The 19,765-nt window shown below is 53.0% G+C and overlaps 1 protein-coding gene across 1 annotated transcript in view; it reads right to left on the bottom strand.

The window, feature by feature from the left end:
- Positions 1-19,765, bottom strand: part of CRISPLD2 (cysteine rich secretory protein LCCL domain containing 2) — a 66,512-nt gene that overhangs the window by 26,431 nt on the left and 20,316 nt on the right. The window contains exons 3-8 of the mRNA XM_067720661.1: positions 18,311-18,429; positions 15,395-15,527; positions 14,830-14,945; positions 10,897-10,997; positions 5,509-5,649; positions 3,224-3,284 (exon numbers count right to left, since the gene is read on the bottom strand). Coding sequence (XP_067576762.1) covers positions 3,224-3,284; positions 5,509-5,649; positions 10,897-10,997; positions 14,830-14,945; positions 15,395-15,527; positions 18,311-18,429 — 671 coding nt within the window. The remainder of the gene's footprint in view (positions 1-3,223; positions 3,285-5,508; positions 5,650-10,896; positions 10,998-14,829; positions 14,946-15,394; positions 15,528-18,310; positions 18,430-19,765) is intronic.

Raw genomic sequence — 19,765 nt, 5'->3', positions numbered from 1 at the left:
AATGATGGTGATCATGTTCACAAACAACAGTTAATCTTTCCAGAAAGCCTTCAGAATTCATATCCCTTAAACCATAAACAAAACGAAAAGACAACCTCTGCACTGGGAAAAAGTATTTGCAAACGATGCTACCGACAAGGGATTAATTTCCAAAATATACAAACAGCTCATACAGCTTAATATTTTTTAAAAAACCACAGCCCAATCAAAAAATGGGCAGAAGACCTAAATAGACATTTCTCCGAAGAAGACATACAGATGGCCAAGAGGCACATGAAACGATGCTCAATATTGCTAGTTATTAGAGAAATGCAAATCAAAACGACAATAAGGTATCACCTCACACCAGCCAGAATGGCCATCATTAAAAAGTCTACAAATAACAAATGCTGGAGAGGGTGTGGAGAAAAGGGAACCCTCCTACACTGTTGGTGGGAATGTAAATTAGTGCAGCCACTATGGAGAACAGTATGGAGGTTCCTCAAAAAACTAAAAATAGAGCTACCATATGATCCAGCAATCCCACTCCTGGGCATATATCCAGAAAAGATGAAAACCTCTAATTTACAAAGATACACGCATCCCAATGTTCGTAGCAGCACTATTCACAATAGCCAAGACACGGAAGCAACCTAAGTGTCCATCGACAGATGAATGGATAAAGAAGATGTGGTACATACATACAATGGAATATTACTCAGCCATAAAAAAATAATGTCATTTGCAGCAACATGGATGGACCTAAAGATTATCATACTAAGTGAAGGAAGTCAGACAAAGACAAGTATATGATATCACTTACATGTGGAATCTAAAAAAATGATACAAATGAACTTATTTACACAACAGAAGCAGACTCACAGACATAGAAAACTTAAGGCCACCAAAGGGGAAAGCGGGGCGAGGGATAAATTAGGAGTTTGGGATTAACATATACCCACTACTATATATAAAACAGATAACCAACAAGGACCTACTATATAGCACAGGGAACTATACTCAAAATCTCATAATAACCTATAATGGAAAAGAATCTGAAAAGCAATATATATATATGTATAACTGAATCACTTTGCTGTACACTTGAAACTAACACAACACTGTAAATTAACTATGCTTCCATTAAAAAAAAATTCATATCCCTTAATTCTTGAATCTCCCAAGTAAAAAGACAGAAAGTCAGACCTCCATGTTACTCCAACCATTTGTAGTGGGGAAAAACTGTAAATAAGTCATCAGGTGTCAAAGGAATAGCCAAATATACTTTTGTGCGGCCAAATGGCAGAGTATTATGCAGCCACTAGAAATGAAGTTTCTGAGGAACAGTTATTGACTTTGGAAAACCTTAAGTGAAACCAGTAACACACAAGATTGCATAACAGTATAGCGTAAGCAGTGCACAGAAACTACATAGAATGGTTACTGACGTTCACGAGATCGTGGGACACTTATTCTTTCCTTTATACTTTCCTTTGGTGGTTGTTTTCCTGAATTACAATGAACAAGAATACCTTTTAAAGTCAGAAAAAAAGTCCAGTAAATATTATTTTTTTAAAAGCACCACGTACAGAAAACTGACGTGACAGATGGCGGGACGGCTTCCAGGAGCTGCACCGTGAACGTTCTTGTGGTCGCAGGTGGGCTGAGTTCTATATCTTGACTGAAGGCATCTAACAGCCTTCATGTGGACAGACCCCTGCCTTTTCCGTGCTTGGGGAGGGTCCCATCTACCCCCAACCCTGCAACCCTTTTGATGCTAACAACGAATGTTCTCCAGACTTGTCATTTGTTCCCATTGAATGCTCCGGCGTGATGCTCTTGTAACAAGCCGGCGGTTCAGAAAGGCACATCACCACCAAGGGGCAACTCGGGAGCGTCCCGGGAATCCCAGACCCGTGAGTTTGCGGAGTGGAGACCCCTTCCGGTGCGAGGGGACAGACGGTTATTCCACCACCCTCATTGCCACGTCCTGCTCATCTCACCAACAAAGCGCCTCGTTCTACTTTCGCAGTACTTGCTGGCCCATCGCCAGCTGCTCGTGGGATGACGTATGAGCCCCTTGAACATCTGATCCTGGGCTGCTCTGTCTGTCCCAGGACACTCCTGCCAAAGTCTGAGTGATGCATTGTCCTGGCAAACCAGATCACAAAGTCCCCATGGTATAAAATAGGACCCTCTCTTTTAGGTAATACCATATACCTTCTCTTCTAGCGTGTGCTTTAAAGAACACGATTCACGGTTTCCCTGGTGGCGCAGTGGTTAAGAATCTGCCTGCTAATGCACGAGACACGGGTTCGAGCCCCGGTCTGGGAAGATCCCACATGCCATGGAGCAACTAAGCCCATGTGCCACGACTAGTGAGCCTGCGCTCTAGAGCCCGCGAGTCACAACTACTGAACCCGCGTGCCACAACCACAGTACTGCCCGTGCTCCGCAACAAGAGAAGGTACCGCGATGAGAAGCCCGCGCACCGCAACAAAGAGTAGCCCCCGCTCGCCGCAACTAGACAAAGCCCGTGTGCAGCCACGAAGACCCAATGCAGCCAAAAATAAATATAAATAAAATAAATAAATGAAAAAAACATAAAAATGCAATTCCGCTTTAGATGAATGGACGCCAGAATCCATAGGAAGAAGAGCAAGGGCCCCTCCACCGATAACACAGTTTCCTGCCGTGAACCTGAGGACCCATGCAGGGCCGCTACACCTGTTGGCCACTCACTGCCAGAAGGCGCAGCCCAGCAGCTACGTTGCCAAAACCAAGCTTGTTCTTCTTGGCAGGTGTTTTCAACATCTGAAACGGACGATACTAAGTGACTCCGTCAGCTACATGAATTTGTTCAACGCTGGGCGACACGCAGGCCGCTCTTTGTCTGGTGGGGCCCCTCGGGAAGCAGGCCGACTTGGATTCCACAGCAGCCGTGCTGGACCCGTCCACGGCCACACCTGCCCTAACGCTGCCGCAGCCCCAGTCGTCCCCGGCACAGAGCTCTGCGCTAGCCTGTGCTAGCTCTGGGTAACCCCTTCAGGCAGAGAGATGGGAGGGAGCCCCCAGCCTCACAGAAACATCGGTCAGGATCTCCCTGTCGATAGCACATCTGCTGCTGGCACATCTGGCATTTCTACAGATGTAGATCAGCTGACAGACCATGATGTGACCCAAGACCGAGAGCAGGTGCTTCAGAGGGCTGTAGGCATCGAGATAGAGATGGGCCAGGTCTTACCTGTTGCACGTGGACCCTTTACACTTGTCCTTCATCTTGGTGTCACACTTGACGACTTGGGCTAGGAGAGAAATGCAGAAATACTTGTCAAGGCAAGAAGCGGGAAGATGAGTCTGAGTTAGAAGACCCCATCCCCTGCTCTGAGGAACTCTCTGGAACATTCTGGAATCCATGTCATAATGAAAACAAGAGCATGGCCCAATGGCTGCAGGCTTAGGGTGAGGTTCAGATCCCAGATCCTCTTTCTAGTAGCACTGTCACCTTGGACACCTTACTTCCCCTCTCTGAGGTTCAAATTCTGCTTACTAATGGGGATGAGTACAGTATCCACCTCCAACGGTTGCTGTGAGCCTGAAATGAGAAAGTAAATGTAGGCTTGGAAGGGAGCCTGGCACACTAAGTGCCCCATAGCCTCACAGGGCTCTGGAGGGCGAGCCTTGTCCAGCCCGGTTGGCGGGCACCCAGCCATTCTCACCCGTGTCGTCTCCCCGCCCCCAGCCAAGATGACTTTGCCAAGCTTTCCTTTTTGGTGTATTTTATAGGGACATATCAGAATCTTGCAGTAGTGTCACAGTTTGACAAAAAGACATATTACTTTGTAACGTTACATTATTAAAGAAAAAAAACAACTGAAGCGTTTGGAATTTCTGGACAGACAAGACCACCAGCGTATTTCCTGGTCAAAGAAAGCCACAGCTGACTAAACAGGCAGGAAGCCCAGGAGAAAGACATCTGAAGGCCCAGAGGATAGAGACTAGTGGGGGCTGAGGGCAGGGCAGCTGACAGAATAGCAGAGGACTTTTGAGAAAGGTGGGCATGCGCTGGCCTCCTCACTCAGGGGTGAGTCCCGTTTTATGCTGTGTGAGGTTTGGAGGGAAAAGAGAGACACCGGTGGGCAGAGAACCCACACTTGGTGCCGTGTCTGTAAGAAAATGCCCTCCAGAGCCTCAACCCTTCACTAAAGGTGCCGCATACACAGGTGAGCAGCGGAGGGGGTAAGCGGAGCCCGGCAGGGGAGGGCAGAAAGAAAGGAGCGAGCCCTAGCAGGCCAAGTGTCTTGGGAGACCGGGCAGAAGAAAGCGCGACAGAGGTGAGCGTGAGAACACTAGGCGTCTGGGGACTTCCGGAAGTCTCTGGGAGGACATCCAGCTTCCGGCCTTGGCGGGGGGGGGGTGTCGGAGGCAACTTGATGGTGAGCTCAAAGCACAGCTGACACTGGGTGGCCCCCGTTTACTGCATATAATCCCCACAGCAAACTGACAGAGCTGCAACTGCTATGGTAAGATGTGTGAGAGTAAGAGATGAGAACGTTGACATACAGCCCAGGAGGTTTGCCCCAGGTCTAGAATCCATGGCCTTGTTCCCCAGTAATTGCTGCAGTTCTCCTTTGTCAAGAACACGATGCCAGGCTTCCCTGGTGGCGCAGTGTTGAAATCCACCCGCCAGTGCAGGGGCCACGGGTTTGAGCCCTGCTCCGGGAAGATCCCACAGGCCACGAAGCAACTGAACCCGTGTACCACAACTACCGAGCCTGCGCTCTAGAGCCCGCGAGCCACAACGACTGAGGCTGCGCACCACAAGTACTGAAGCCCGCGCGCCTAGAGCCCATGCTCCGCAGCAAGAGAAGCCACCGCAGTGAGAAGCCCGCGCACCGCAACGAAGAGTAGCCACCGCTCACCACAACTAGAGAAAGCCCGCGTGTGGTAACGAAGACCCAACACAGCCAAAAATAAGTAAAAAAAAAAAAAAAAAAAAAGAACCCAATGCCTCTTGTGAAATATGGACATATGAAATGCACAGGTCCATATCTCACTGATTTAAAACAATGCTGACAGAGGCATCACTGCTCCCACTTTATGGACGAGCACATCGACTCTCAGAGTCGGGTGACTGTCCGAGTCACAGGGCTGGTGCATGATGACCACGAGAGCCGGGCTCCACGCTGCACGTTCATCCTCCCTTTGGGAGCCAGGCACTTCCAACAGGAACCCAATTTTAGCCCAAGTCCTCTCTGAAAGGACAAGAGAAGGTCTAACCTTAAAATACCTGCCAGGGGGGAAAAGGCCACCCAAGCACAGCTCCTATAATGCTTCTTTTGAAATGACTTAAAAATATCGTTTTTTAGAAACATCTTCAGGTCGTGCTTTTTGCAAGCTACACCCCACCCTGTTCCCTGCTGTTTGTCGACTTGGAGACCTCTCAACCCACCAGTTTCCCTCCTCTGCCCACCCCAAAGAAAACTGCCCCCTCCAGAGGCGGCTGGCAGAGGGCAGAGCCCCACTCACTCATGTGGTTCACGGCAGGGGCTTTCTTGGGCTTCGTGGGTCTGATCACCCTCGGCGGGACCCAGATGTGCTTCTCTTCAGGAATGGGGGCCACTTCCACCTCGTTCATCTCGTCCGTTTCAGGTTTCTGGTCGTATGTCTCTTAATAGTGAAGAGGGAGAGAAAAGCAACATGCTGGGATTCAACCAAAATGCATTTAGGAAAAAATAAAGAAGCAATTTGGAAACTAAAGTTGTTCGAGGTTTGGCTTCACAAAGGGTCATTTCAGTGGCAAAGAGAAAGTTACCTTTCAGGACAGTGCTGGCCAGGTGGAATTCTCCCCGCCAAGGGGCGGTGGATGGCTCTCTGGTCACTGTGTTTGCTTTGGACACAAGAGCGGCTGGGCTGACCAGAGGTTAGAAGGCCCTGGCGCCCACCCCTGGATCATCAGAATGGTTTCTTGTCCCGTCTCTGCCCAAGGAAGCAGCTTCAGGAAGCCGCCTCATCCTCTGACCCCAAACCGTAGCTGTCTCCGCTGAGGTGCCTCTGGCCCTAGGTTCTCACTGGAGGAGGGGTCCGCCTCATTTACACGCCGTCATGGCACACGAAGACCCTCGTCAATGGTCTTGGACCCCAATGCCCCTCACCACCAGCACATTCTGCTTCCTTCCCCACTCCTGCAGGCCAAGATCACTTAACCTTTCTCTGCACTGAAGTTTCGAAGCCCAATAACATTGGAACCATCATCTAGAACGAGCCAAAGACCCAACTCTTGGTTAAAACACTTAGTTCTTCGGGTCCCAATATTTTCCCCACCTAAATATTATTATTTCTCCAACCATGACCATGACCTTCATGTTTCAAAACATTCTAATTCACCGAATACATTGCATTTATTAAGCATCAGTTTATCTTCCAGTTTTCATCATGAAAGTCAACTATTAACCACTCACTGTGATGTGTAATCAGGCCAGCTGGATACCAAAGCATAAATTCCAGCCAAAGTAGAGCAAAGTATTGCTGTTTGGGTTTGCCTGAGCACCCTTATCAAAGATGAATCAGTGCGCATCTCTGCTGGGGGACCCCCGCCCCTCCAAGGATGTCTGTGGACCCGAGGTGGAAACCCCTGCCTTCCAAGCTCCTCCAATGAGAAAAGACAACAGATGTGTTTGGGTAAAGAACGGTTTCAAGGAGCAGAAATGAAGCGCCCTTGCAGCCTCTCTGAGTCAACGGATTAAAATTAAAGTCCCATCACGTGTTCACCAATCCCCAGCCTTATCCTTACTTCTTCTGAAGAGCAACAACTTTTCTCCAGAAAGCAGACCAAGGGTCTGCGTTGATACAAGACATTCAAGAATATGAAGGGCAAGTGACATCTTCTCTGATGCTTTTCAAGGCTGGGATGCTCTGCAGCTGTTTCACTGGCCGATTCATCACGGCACAACCACTACCCTGACTCATAGGAGGATGGACAGGATTTAAGCCGGAGGAGAACAGCAACCCTGAGTCCCAAGTTCATTATCAGAGCTCATGGACCTCCATGTACTGCTCCTGGACGGCGTGCTCACCACCACCCACCTCCCCCACCAGCTGGAAACTCCCTGAGGCCAGCAGCCAGCCTGCTTCACACCACACTACACCCAGCTCCCAAAACGTAGTAGCTGCTCAACAAAATTTGCTGAGTGGAGGATGATCAAAATGCCCAACAAATTCTGTCTTGGAATTCTTTTGGGGAAAACAAAAAAAAAATAGTCCCAGCAAAGCTTAAAGACATCCAGGAAGGGAATTCTGAACACATCATTTGTAGCCAAACGCTATAGGTGAAATCTTTATGAAGATGCTGGGTTTGCAAATACCACTTGGGACCCAGCGGCCGTCTCTTGTCTGTCTTCCCGTCAGTGTGGCTATTCATGTTTGTCCTTCACTGAAAGCCAGAGCTGTCTCTGGAATAAGCTGGGTTTTCTTCCACTGGCCTTTAGGATTTTTATACCTCATAATCGTGGCTTTATTTAGCCAAATATAGTTGGGTAGAGCAGTCTAAAGCATCTGAAGGCTCACTATTTAAGAAAATGGGTAGACGGTCCTCGCCCTCAGACACACACATGAAAAGTGGAATGCTTACCCAGAGGACGGGCTGTATTTGATCACATCCTAATTAAGATCCCCTGTGTGGATCAGCACAGGCCTGGGGAAATTCCGTGCCCAAGTTCGCGGCAAGGTTACCCCGTGCACCGTCCAGCTCCGGCCCAGGGGTCTCAAGGCACACAGCATTGCTCCATCATTCTGCAGACTCCCGCCTGGTTCCATAAGTGGGGATGAAGCTCTCACCTCATCCTCTCGTTTCCCTGGGAGGCATGAGCAGCTCCATTTTACAGACGGGAAAACTGAGGCTCAGAGAGGCTATGTGACCTGCCCAAGCTCACACAGCTGAGAGTCAAATCACCTTTCCCCAAAGTCCACGCCCTTCCTCGCCACACAGGGAAGGGCTGGAATCTTCTCTTACGGTCTATCCTTATCCCTGTTCCATCTCCACTAGAGGTCAAGGCCTTGCCAGGAACCTCAATAAATGCTTATTAAGTAGCTTATGCAGATAAGCTGCTTTAGAAGAGACTTTCTGCATGGTTCGCTAAGAAAATCGGGACGCCCACCAAGTGAAGTTGGGCATTTTCCACCAAAAATAAAGAAGCAAGTCTAGGAGGCTTCATTGGGTGGGTTAGCCAGCATCTAGGCTATCTTTGTGTGCATTTGTTCTTCGAAAATGACCCTCTGTGGATATCAGGGGTATACTTGTTCAGACAACATGCAGAACACACCTGCTACGTGGCCCTGGAGGCCCGGGAGTGAACCAGCAGTTGTAACTACAGGTGAATCAAGTGCAAGGAGAGTCTGGGTACAGTAAGAGCACGGAGGCAGGTGGGCTGCCTGTCTGTGGACTCAGGGAAGTCTCCCTGGAGGAGGTGTGACACCAGAGCTGTGTTTCCCGAGAAGAGAAGGGGTCTGCCAGGATCCTGAGATGGATGGGGCCCCCAGGCTGGGAGAGGGCCCCCAGTACCTCCCAGGTGAGGAAGAACCCCACGCCAGGTGATAAGCGCAGTCATACCTCCCCACTCCCACCTCTCCAAGGAAGTAATGAGCTGTGTCCATAAGGCACCATGTGCAGGCTGCTGTCCTAGCAACTCACATCCTCCGTGTTGCATCCTTCCAGCAAATCATCTGCGGGAGAACGATGTCATCGCTCTTACAGATGGGGAAACCGAGGCTCAAAGAAGGCAAGCGGTGTGCCTGAGCACACACGTCCAGGAACGCAGAGACACCCCGCTCTGCCTGCCCTGCACCCTGACAGCCTGCCTTGTGCGCACGCGGAGCCCCCTCCCAATGTGAGAACCAACGGGGAGCCCCAGTGGGCATCCCTCCCTCACGGTCCCCAAATCAGCACTCAGGATCTGATGGGGGCATTTGCCCCTCTGGGTGACTGGACAGCAGCCACAGGACCTGCCTGAATGGGGATTTGCGGCCTGATATGCCTGGAGTGTCAGCCTGCATTCTTCTCAGCCCTCCTACGACCCCCGGGGGCTGACACATCACCCCATTTTCACACAGGAAGGCTGAGGCTCAGAGAGATGAAATGCCCTGCCCAGGTGCTCACCGCTGGAACATGTAGGGTTGATATTCCTCAGGCAGGTGTGCCGAACTCTAAAACCCACGCTTATCCCACGAATCCAGGAGTCAGAGTTGGGCTATCTGGGAATATTTCACGAAGGACAGGTGTGGGCACCTCCCTCTCAAAGAGAGTGAAGAGGTGTGGTGCCTGAGAGGGGGTGGGAGAGCAGGAGAAACTCCATCTAACAAAAGCTTACACAGCCCCGGCTGCGTGGCAGGCACTGCCGGGACCTGCACATCCCTGTGGGCCCTTCTGCCTCACAGTCTCGTGACCGCGATGCCTCATCTTCCAGGCCTTTGCACATGCTGTTCCGCCTGCCAGAAACACCCTTCCCTTCTCTCATTACTAGGCCATGTCCTCTGCCTCAATAGCCACCTGCTTGGGAAGCCTTCCCTGACTTGGCTGATGGTGGATACTCCTGCTGTTAAGCCCTGAGGCATCTGTTACGTCCCCTGAAAGACGCGTGTCCCTCCTCGGGGCAGTGGCCCCGCTGGACCTCATGTTCCCGAGGGCAGGACCGTGACTGTCGGGTCCCCACAGGCATCCCCACCCCATCCCCTGGCAACGTCCTGGCACACGGCAGGCGCTCAATACACTCGCACCAGATGCACCGACTCTCTCATCTGAGCCCGAGATCCGTCATGGAAGGTTGGAGGTATCATACCCATTTTGCTGGTGGGTAGAGTGATCAGCTGGCTTGAGCGAACAGCCTCCAATCATGCAGAGCCAGAAGCAGAAGCCTAATGTCCAGACTTTGGGTTGAGGCCCCTGAGTTCCCCCTGGAGGCTCAGCCACCCGCATATAACTCACGACCCAGGGGACCAGCACGGACTGGACTCTCAGATCCTTGCTTCTGCCCCCCTGCAAGATCCCCACGCCCTCCCCGCAGTGGGCAGAATCAGTAGCGAACAGCGGGCCTGGGAGGGTCTGGGAGCCCCACGCTTCACCCCGGAGCCCAATGGACTGATCCTGCGTTTCCCCCCCAATCCCACCTCTCCTGAAAGACCCCTCTCAGCCATTACGAGACTTGTTAATGGAGCCACGGGAAAAAAAACACACCTCAACCTCAAAAACACGGTCAGCCCCTTGGCGGACTCTGCTCCTTCTGGGACGGAGCCGGAGGAAACAGTCCCAAAGGCGAGGAGCACTTGAGGCACGAAAAATGTGCGTTATTCACAGGAGCAGGGAACGTGGGAACATTCTGAGCCGCAGGCAATAAGCAAATGCTGGCATCGCCGGAAAACACGGCCTTTGAGAGCCTTTGAGAGCTCGGCTTGGCCTGAGCTGTGGGGTAGGGGAAACAGGTTTCTGACGAGTAAGGGCCGGACAAGCTGCACACGCGGCTGGGTGGCCTGAGGGGGACAAGGACGGGCAGGAGGGGCTCTGACAAGCCGCGGAGGCGGCCCCTACCCGGCCTGCAGCTGGCCGGACCATCAATCACGTGGCTGTTTTAAATTCCTTGTTTGTTGTCTGTTTTATACCAAACTCTGAGCATCAAGAGAGCAGGGATGCCTCCCATGGGAGACGCCCACTGGGGGGACGTCCCAGGGGCAGCCGTATCCCCGGGGAGCTGGGGCTGAACCCTGAGTCCAGAGATGGGGAGGCGAGGAGGGGAGGGCCGAGGGGGAGGGCAGGAGGGACCAATTTCCCCCCCAAATTGTCCAACTTCCCCGTTTCACGTCAGCCACTCTGTGACTCAGGGACTGGAGGGGACGCCCATTCCAAAGGGTTTTGAAGTCGTTTCCTACCTCGGTAACACAAGTTGTTCCTGCAGCTGCCTCCGTACCTGGGCGGGCACTCGGAGCAGGGCCGGCCAGCTCTGTAGGGGGCTTCTCCGATCCAGTTCCCCCTGAGGACAGACCAGAAACCCCGTCAGGGGGCCGCCACGCCAGGGCCCGGGGGGCTTCTCGCTCCTTTCTGGAGCCTCTCGGGACCCCAGACACGGTCAGGGAGGAAGGAAGGTTTGAAGGGGGAAAGGCACCTGCCCTGAGCCCCCTCCTGTGTACAGAGTCTAGAGAATTCCAGAAGAATCCCAGTCGGGAGCTACAAAGCATCCTTCTCCCTGCACCTTTGTCCTGTGGCCTCATGCAACTCTGAATGCTGTCAGCCACCCCCAGTCCCAGCCCCGATGCCTCTGCACTGGAAGCTGCTGGGGTCCTCTGAAGCCATTTCTCAAATGAGTAAAGGTCAGCCTGTTCCAGGGAGTGCCTCGTGTTTACCACGTACCTACCTGCTCACTCCATCCTTCCAACACCCCAGGAGGGACGTGCTGGAGTTCAATCCTTTTTCAGAAGAGGAAACTGAGGCTCAGAGAGGTTAAGGGACTTGCCCAAGGTCACACAACGAGGGAGTGGGAGGGCTGGGATTTGAACCCAGGCTGTGGGGCTCAGAGCCTTTGACCACACTCTGCTCTCGGGGCTGGGACCAAGGTCCCTCTGGGCATTGCAGGTGCCATCCGCCTCCCTTTGAAGTTCCCAGGGCAGGGAAACCAGAGGCCGGTCAGTGGGATTTCTCCAGGGGCCAGGTTGCAGGTGGTGAGTGGAATTCTCAAGCCCTTCCCCCAGCACCTGGGCCTTTAGCAGCACAAGCCGGAGAGGTGAGTGACTGGGAGCCAGTCTTCGTGATCTGTTCTAGAAACTTCCTTCATGGGTGCCCCGTCACCTGTCTGTCCACTCAGGAAAGAGACTGGCGGCCCCGATCCTGGGCCAAGCATGGCCGAGCGGTGATGAGCAGACTCCCGGGGCTGGACGTGGCCCTGCCAGCCGGGTGAACCCAGCCAATGCCCCTCGACCCTGAGCCTCTGCCCCCTTCTCTGTAGTGGGGTAACCACGGGGGGTGGTCATGAGATGAAGAGGGCGTCTGTGTGGATGCCTCAGACTGGGGCCAGTCCCTGGTGACGGCAACATGCTCTCTGAGCATTTGCTAAATCAACATCCTCACTGCGTGACGTTTCTGACGGCTGTCCAGGGTGGCCAAGGAGGGGTCCTGATAGTGATGGCCGGGAGACAACTGCAGAAAACACACTCTCTGTTTGGCCCCAGACGGCTCAAAATAGCGGACCGGCGTCACCCAGGGCCACGCGGGCATCGGGCCTGGGGATGGTGGGAGGGCGGCTGGGGGGTGCTGTTATAGTCTGCACCCGTGGATGGAAAATAACACCCCCCACCAGGCTGCAGACCCTGCCTCGCTGAGCACCTCGGCCCCATGTGCAGGCTGGCTAGGGGCGCACGGGGGCCTTCGGGATGGCCCTCCCAAATGGACCATCACCCGGCGGACCCAGGGGACCCCAGCACCTGCCCTGTCACCAGGTGGGGCTCAGTAGGTTTCTTCAGACACTCCGGGCCTCCCAGACAGGCTCCTCCCCTCCCCCAGCCACGTGCACCAGCACAGGTAGCTTCCACATTTCCTCAGCGACAAACCAAGTCTCCCACACAGCTGGAGCAATAGCTCTCCGGGTTACCGGTCGTGGATGCGGGCTGGGGGCTACGCGTCTTGTAGACGGGCAACCTCCCCGCTCCCAACAGCCCCAGGAAGTGAGCACCCTCCCCCCACCTGTGAGGCCGTCAGGGCGCAAGACCACCCCACCCCACCCCCTCCCAAAGAGACCTGAGCCCAGACACCACCCCAGGGCCCACCCTCTCAGCCACTGCCCCCTGCATGGCAGGGGCTCGGACTCTTGAAGAAAGAGGCTTGTGGACATCATGGAAAACCACAAAGACATCTGAAAAAAAATGCCCACCGAACACACAACACCACGGACGAATCTCCCAGACACGGTGTTGAAAGGCAGACGGCAGGCACAAGAGGGCATATCTGTCCATTCACAGAAGGGTCCGAACCAGACAGACTGACCGATGGGGAGGGGTGTCAGAATGTCAGCCACTCTGGGGGGCATGAGGGAGCCCCCCACTTCCAGCCTGGGGCCCTGGAAATACTCCCTCCCTTGACCTGGGTACTAGTTACACAGGTAGACATAATGCATACATAATGCATATACATATGCATGGACTGAACGTGTGTGCCCAGCGCCCCCAATCCGTATGATGAAACCCAGCCCCCCAACGTGGCTGCATTTGGAGATGGGGCCTCGGAGGAGGTGATTAAGGTTAAGTGAGGTCACAAGGGTGGGACTCTGATAGGATTAGTGTCCTTATAAGAAGAGACACAGAGAACTCAATTCCCCCTCCCTCTCCCTCCCCCTCCAACCCCCAGCACACGCTGAGGAAACGCCATGTGGAGACACAGGGAGAATGTGGCCATCCGGGAGCCAGAAAGAGACTCCTCACTAGAAACTGACCCTGCTGGACCCTGATCTGGACTTCCAGCCCCCAGAGCTGTGAGAAATAATGTGTATTGCTCAAGCCACCCGATCTGTGGTATTCTGTTACGGCAGCCTGAGCTGACTAATACATGTCTATATGTGTGAAAATTTATCCAGCTGGGCTCTTAGGATTAGTGTACTTTACTGTACACAAGTCATTATTTTTTCAAGAAAGCGGTAAAGACTAAATAAGGGAAGAATGGTATTTCTGGTTGGATCTTCTAGTGTATTTTTTAATATAAAGACTTAAATCAAATGATTCCTCACTCCCCACCTGCCACTCTGCAACGAGCTCCACCATGGGGACCACCTTACTCCTCTTCCATGGGGCTCAGGTCCCTCCCATGGATGACGTAACCCCCCTGCCCTCATCCCCGTGGGCTGCCTGAGACATCATTACCACAGACGTCCCAGATGGTTTACGGAGAGTTTCTATTTTCCTCCCAACCTCAGCGATTCCCTCTTCATCCTACCTTCTCACGGCTACTCCTGATCCAACCCAGTAAATGAGGTCATTCCTGTTTCATGCAGTCATGGAGAAAACATGCCTCAAGGGCACACTGCGTGCAGGGCCCAGTGCTAGGATGGCGGCCAGCCCAGTGGCCAGTGTGCAAACCACAGGCTATAACTGGGTGAGCGGGTCTCTGAGAATCAGCACACACTTGTCTGATGAGCAATGGAGGTGAATGAGTAAAGGGATAAGTGACCCACTGATGACATCAGGATGCTGTCAAGAGAAAGTGGGACTATGACCTAAAGGTGTGACGAGGTCCCTTCTGGGAGGGGAAATATAAAGATGCAAAAACTAGGGCTAGCATGAATACCTATTTTCTAGAGTGCTATCTGCTGCGTATTTTCAGAGAAAAAGAATCTCTATGACAGACCCCACTGGCTGCCCAGCCAACTACTCCTGCTTCTGACTTATTCAAGTAGCCCCAGGGGGTGACGTGCAAAGCCAACTGGGGCGATTTCATTGGTCAAAGCCAACTGGGGCACTCTTGTTCTCCCTTGTCCATGAGTGGTCTAGTTCTGGCCAATGACATAAGGAGAAAGTGGGCCAGGGGTGAGAAAAGCCTAAGGAGACAGGCCTTTTCTACCATTCTCTTCCCTTCTGTTTGGGAAGATGTGATGCCTGGTGCTCTGCAGCCATCTTGGGACCATGAGGAGAGGACAATACAGCAGAAAGACAGAAAGTTCTCATTGACATGCTGAGCTATTACGCTAACCTAGACGCACCAACCTCTAGATGCCTTGTTATGTGAAATAATAAAGAGATTTTACCACTGAAGCCAGTTTCAGTTGGGTCTTCCATAGCAGGAGAACACACCCCAACCCATAAAACCACGTCACTTGTTCTTACTTTGGAGAGTAATTGCAGACGAGGTAGACCGCATTCTCCCAAACATCTCCCCAGACATTCATCCTCTCGCAGGTGTTCACAGCACAGCCAATCTTGGTGGTTGTGGCCCAAACTATCTGAAAAGATGACATCCATACATCTGAGCTCAAGGGACAAATGACCAGGGTGATATAATCTGGTCTGGATCCACAAGGTGCTGGCACTAAAGGGGTGTGTGGTGAAGAGGTGAAGGACCAGATTCCTCCCCTAACCCATTAAAGAGCCACACATTCCTTTAAAACAAAAGCAAACAAAAAAAAAGAACAAAAAAACACACAAGGAAAATTCCCCAGCAATGTAAAGCTGCCACAGAAGTTTCCAGCGCTTACTCTCAGTTTCCATATTTGTGAACTGGCCACAAACAGCCTGGCCCACCAGCTATACTTTGAGTAGTGCTCAATTAAAGGAAAAACTTAAGGCAATGATAGAGCAGAGGTTTTCTGACTGGGCAACAGTCCCACAGGGCCAGGTGAGTGACAGTGTTTGGGGGTGCCAGGCTGAGGTCACACCTGATCTTCAGCCTTACCTGTGTGTAGTGGGTGCACATGGCCCCAGAGCACCTCTCTGGACACCAGGGGTTGCACTCGTGGGGGTAGGGGTAGGTGTAGTCCTTCACCTCGTCATACCAGGACTGCACGTGGAAGCCAGGAGAGCGATACCTGCAGGGGCAGATCAGCTTGTTACGTGCCAGCCACCAAGCACCCAACGACAGAGACCCCCGCTGGCAGCACTGCCACCCATGGGGCAGCTGGAGGGGGTGCTTCTTTGGGCCAACAGCTCCATATCCCACCCAGTATCTGTTAAAAGTGCTTAAAACCCGAATTGGCCTCCTCTGGGTTCCAGGAGTGTCCCTGGGTGACCTACAAGCCACCAGTGTGTGTGGGAAACTTTTACCTGGCTCCCGGTGAGTTCTTTTTTATGTTAATAATTATGTATTAATTTTCACGTACGTTTGGGGAATCCCATATTTCACAGATGTTACCGCTTAAGAACAAATCCCATATTTCACAGATATTACCGCTTAAGACAAAACTGAAGGTGCAAGTCCATTTACAGTCAATGTAGAGAAAAACAGTAAGTAGATAACTGAACAGATCCTGTCCAGATAACTGAACAGTGGCAGGGGAGGGTCTGGAAGTTGGGAAACAGCTGGCTATGGCGGACAGAGCAGACAGGTCCCTGTCACACACACACACACACACACACACACACACACACACACACAGAGACACACACACACACACACACACACACACACACACACACAGCCAAAGAGCAGCCTAAAGCCTCACGTTTCTGTAACGTCAAGACCAGCTTCGTTCCTTGGCTGCCTGGGGACCCGAGGACTCAGACTCAAGGAAGAAAATTCATTCAAGGCACAGGAACCCACAGGTGTGCAGAGCCCTGCAGTCAGCTGGGCAAACCCTTGTACCAAGCTCCCCTTTGGGATTTTATCACCTGAGCCCTCCCTCGTCCCCAACCCTGAGGAGCACACCCCCCAGCCGCTGTTGGTGGCCACCACCCCCTCGCTTCAGCCCTGTCCGCCAGGTTGGCACCGGGAAAGAAAATAAACCAGATTGGAACCCCCGGTCGCTGTCACCAGCAAGAGTCAACAAAGCGGTTTCAATAAAGAGAACAGATGTGGTGGCGACTGGTGACTTCTGAGGGCACCGTGGGGACCCGGGTGGTTAGAGGTCTTATAACAATTACTGTCAGGACGCAGGGAATGGTGGTGGTCAGTGCCGTGGCTGGAGAAGCAGCCTCCCTTCCTGGAGCCAGCTCGGGGAAAGAGACACACGCAGCAACAGAGCTCTAGGGACACAGGGAACCCATCACCAGTCTGTCTATTTCCCTGGAACCTCACAGCCAGGCTGGGGTGGTTTTGGAAAGAGAACGGTTGGCTGCAGAGGGGCCTTCAGAAGAGGCTCTCTTTTGTAAAGTGAGTTGGCAATATTCATCCAGAAGGGGGACAGTCTTCGTGCCCTGGGACCCATCAGTCCTACCCCTCAGAGTTTTCCTACTGAAATCATTCAAATGAGCCAAGGGGGAAAAGAAAAAAAAAAAACAACCTAGCTACAAGAATGGAATGGCTTGGGCTTCCCTGGTGGCGCAGTGGTTAAGAACCCTCCTGCCAATGCAGGGGACACGGGTTCGATCCCTGGCCAGGGAAGATCTCACTTGCCGCGGAGCAACTAAGCCCGTGCACCACAACTACTGAGCCTGCGCTCTAGAGCCCGTGCTCCACAGCAAGAGAAGCCACCGCAATGAGAAGCCCGCGCATGGCAACGAAGAGTAGCCCCCTCTTGCCTCAACTAGAGAAAGTCCACGCATAGCAATGAAGACCCAACATAGCCAAAAAAAACCCAAAAAACAAATAAATTAATTTAAAAAAAAAAAAGAGGGGCTTCCCCGGTGGCGCAGTGGTTGAGAGTCCGCCTGCCGATGCAGGGGACGTGGGTTCGTGCCCCGGTCCGGGAAGATCCCACATGCCGCGGAGCGGCTGGGCCCATGAGCCATGGCCGCTGAGCCTGCGCGTCCGGAGCCTGTGCTCCGCAACGGGAGAGGCCAGAACAGTGAGAGGCCCGCGTACCGCAAAAAAAAAAAAAAAAACGAATGGAATGGCTAAATTCCAGTCTGTCAACTTCATGGCCCAAAGGCAGCCTTGAGGAGGTGATAACCATGGCAACTATGTAACAGAAAATTGTTTGATATCGTAGGAGAAGGAAAAAAAAAAGAATTAACAGCTGTCCTGGCCACAGTTACAGCTACGTGAAAACATGCCGGCCCACAGCCAGATGCAGCCCAGAAGCCCAGGAACACGCAAATTGCTGGACCAGGGCAGTGGATCGATGGGTTTGGTTCCCTTTAGACATTTTCTCTTAATGCTGTCACAAGACTGACTTCATAAAAAGCAGAAAAGAATGCTGGGTTGCTGTGGTTCCACGAAGTCACACCTCTGGACACACGGTGACACCTGCCCAGGTCCTTCCCGGAAGGGCACTGGCTAAAGGAAGATGCAGCTACTCGTGGCCCCATTACACTCCCCGCTTAAAGAGCTGGAAATAGAGTAAACAGGCGGTTGAAGGCAAGCACACCCTGACGTGTACTTTGAGGGGCCGTTTCCAGCCCCGGCCAAATTTTCAATAAGTGCGGCTCAACGAAAGCAGACCCAGGGACCCTGGGCCCCCGTTCGGAGGACTCGTGTGCACAGCACGTGGTCAGTGAGTCTTAACCGGTCAGAAGACATTTTGCTCATTTCCTCTAAGGCAGCCAGGCCCTAGCCCGCGAGGGGCTGCCTGCTGGCTTGGGGGCTCGGGAATGTGGCCCGGTTGACCTGGGGGAAGGTCCGTGGACGACATTTAACAGACACCGTCAAGGCCTTGGAGGTCTGGCAGCGTGAGTGAGACCCTGTTCACGAGTAGGGGGTCACAGTGGCTCTTACCTGCCCCAGTGCACGGCCAGGTTCTGCCCGATGGACACCAGCAGGCTGTTGGGCCCATGCTCCCAGATGCACTCCTGGGCCCAGGCCACCGCCGACTTCTCCAGCTCTTCATCCCAGGTCTGCAGGGGGACGAGAAATGGGCACCAGGAGGTCAGGGTCAGGGGTGGGTGTAAGAACCCAAACCGCAGAGACGCCCCAGCTCAGGCCCTGGGAGACCCCGAGGGCCGGGCTTCGGCTTCCGCGACACTAGACACAGGGCCTTCGTGCATGTCTCCGATGGGTTCCTTGCTCGGGAGGTGGGAAGTGGCCGGTCAGCAAAGAACCTAGAGGAGCCCCGATCCTCAGAGCACCTGCTCGGCCACTAACTTGTCGGGGACACTGGCAAGTCCCTTCTCTCAGCCTCAGTCTCCTCATCTGTGAAATGGGAGGATGAATAAATCCTGGAGATGAATGACGGTGATGGCGGGGATGGTTGCACAATGGTGTGAATGTAGTTAATACCACTGAATAGTGCATTTAAAAATGGCTGAGACGGTAAGTTATATATTACGTATATTTTACTATTATATATATGTATATATGTATTTTTTTAGGTAGCAAGAAATGCCTTCAACTCGCCCAGTCCTGTTACCCTCCAACACAGCCCTCCCTGAGTCAGGGGTCTGGGCCAAAGAATCTGCAGCCCTCTTGCCTCCCAGCTGGCCCAGGGAGCACACATAACTCCTCAAGAAAGAACACGGTGAACAAGGCAAGTAGGGTCACTTCTCTTCTGCGGAGGAACAGATGCCAAGCAGCCCTCCCTGGACAGCTGCGAGCCAGCGGCTGTCCCGCCCCCTCCCGGAGTCTTCGGGAAGATGCTGCAGCTCATGGGCAGCCAGGGGCTGTCCCTCGCTCTGGGAAGCCCCAGCCCTGGCACGCAGTAGTTGCTCACTGAAAGCCTATCGAGGCAGAGCCCCGGGACCATCCAGGAACAGGAACAGGAGACTGGTTGAACCAACTGTGGGACCCCTGAATGGAAGCTGCCCACTGCCCTCTCCTCCTCCTGTCTCGCTGTCTCCTTCTGGCCAAGATAACTGCGACTCCTCAACACCCAGGGGCAAGTCCTGCCCCAGGGCAGACGCCTGGGGAGGGGGGGCAGGGTCACACCTCTGGACCCACCGCCCATTTCAGCTGCAGGGGACATTCTGGGTTTCTCCCCGACAGTGCCCCACCTTCAGTGCCCACCAAACCCTGTACCACTTCTGCCTCGGATCTTTCTCCAGTGCCCAAGCACAGCCTGAAACAGGGGGTCAACACCCTCTGGGGGCCACACTCAGTCAGTGGGAGACAGGCCTGTTGATAAGAGCACGCACCTCCCACCTTCAGAGGGCGGGGCAGTGAGGTGCTCTTGTTAGGTGAACCTGGGTACGGTGCCAGGCTCTGCCTCTTGCTGGCTGTGTGACTTCAAGCAAATGG

This window comes from Pseudorca crassidens, chromosome 20 (genome assembly GCF_039906515.1).
Source record: "Pseudorca crassidens isolate mPseCra1 chromosome 20, mPseCra1.hap1, whole genome shotgun sequence".
Lineage (NCBI taxonomy): Eukaryota > Metazoa > Chordata > Mammalia > Artiodactyla > Delphinidae > Pseudorca > Pseudorca crassidens.
Note: the sequence above shows the minus strand (reverse complement) of the source record. Positions and strands in the feature narration are given on the sequence as shown.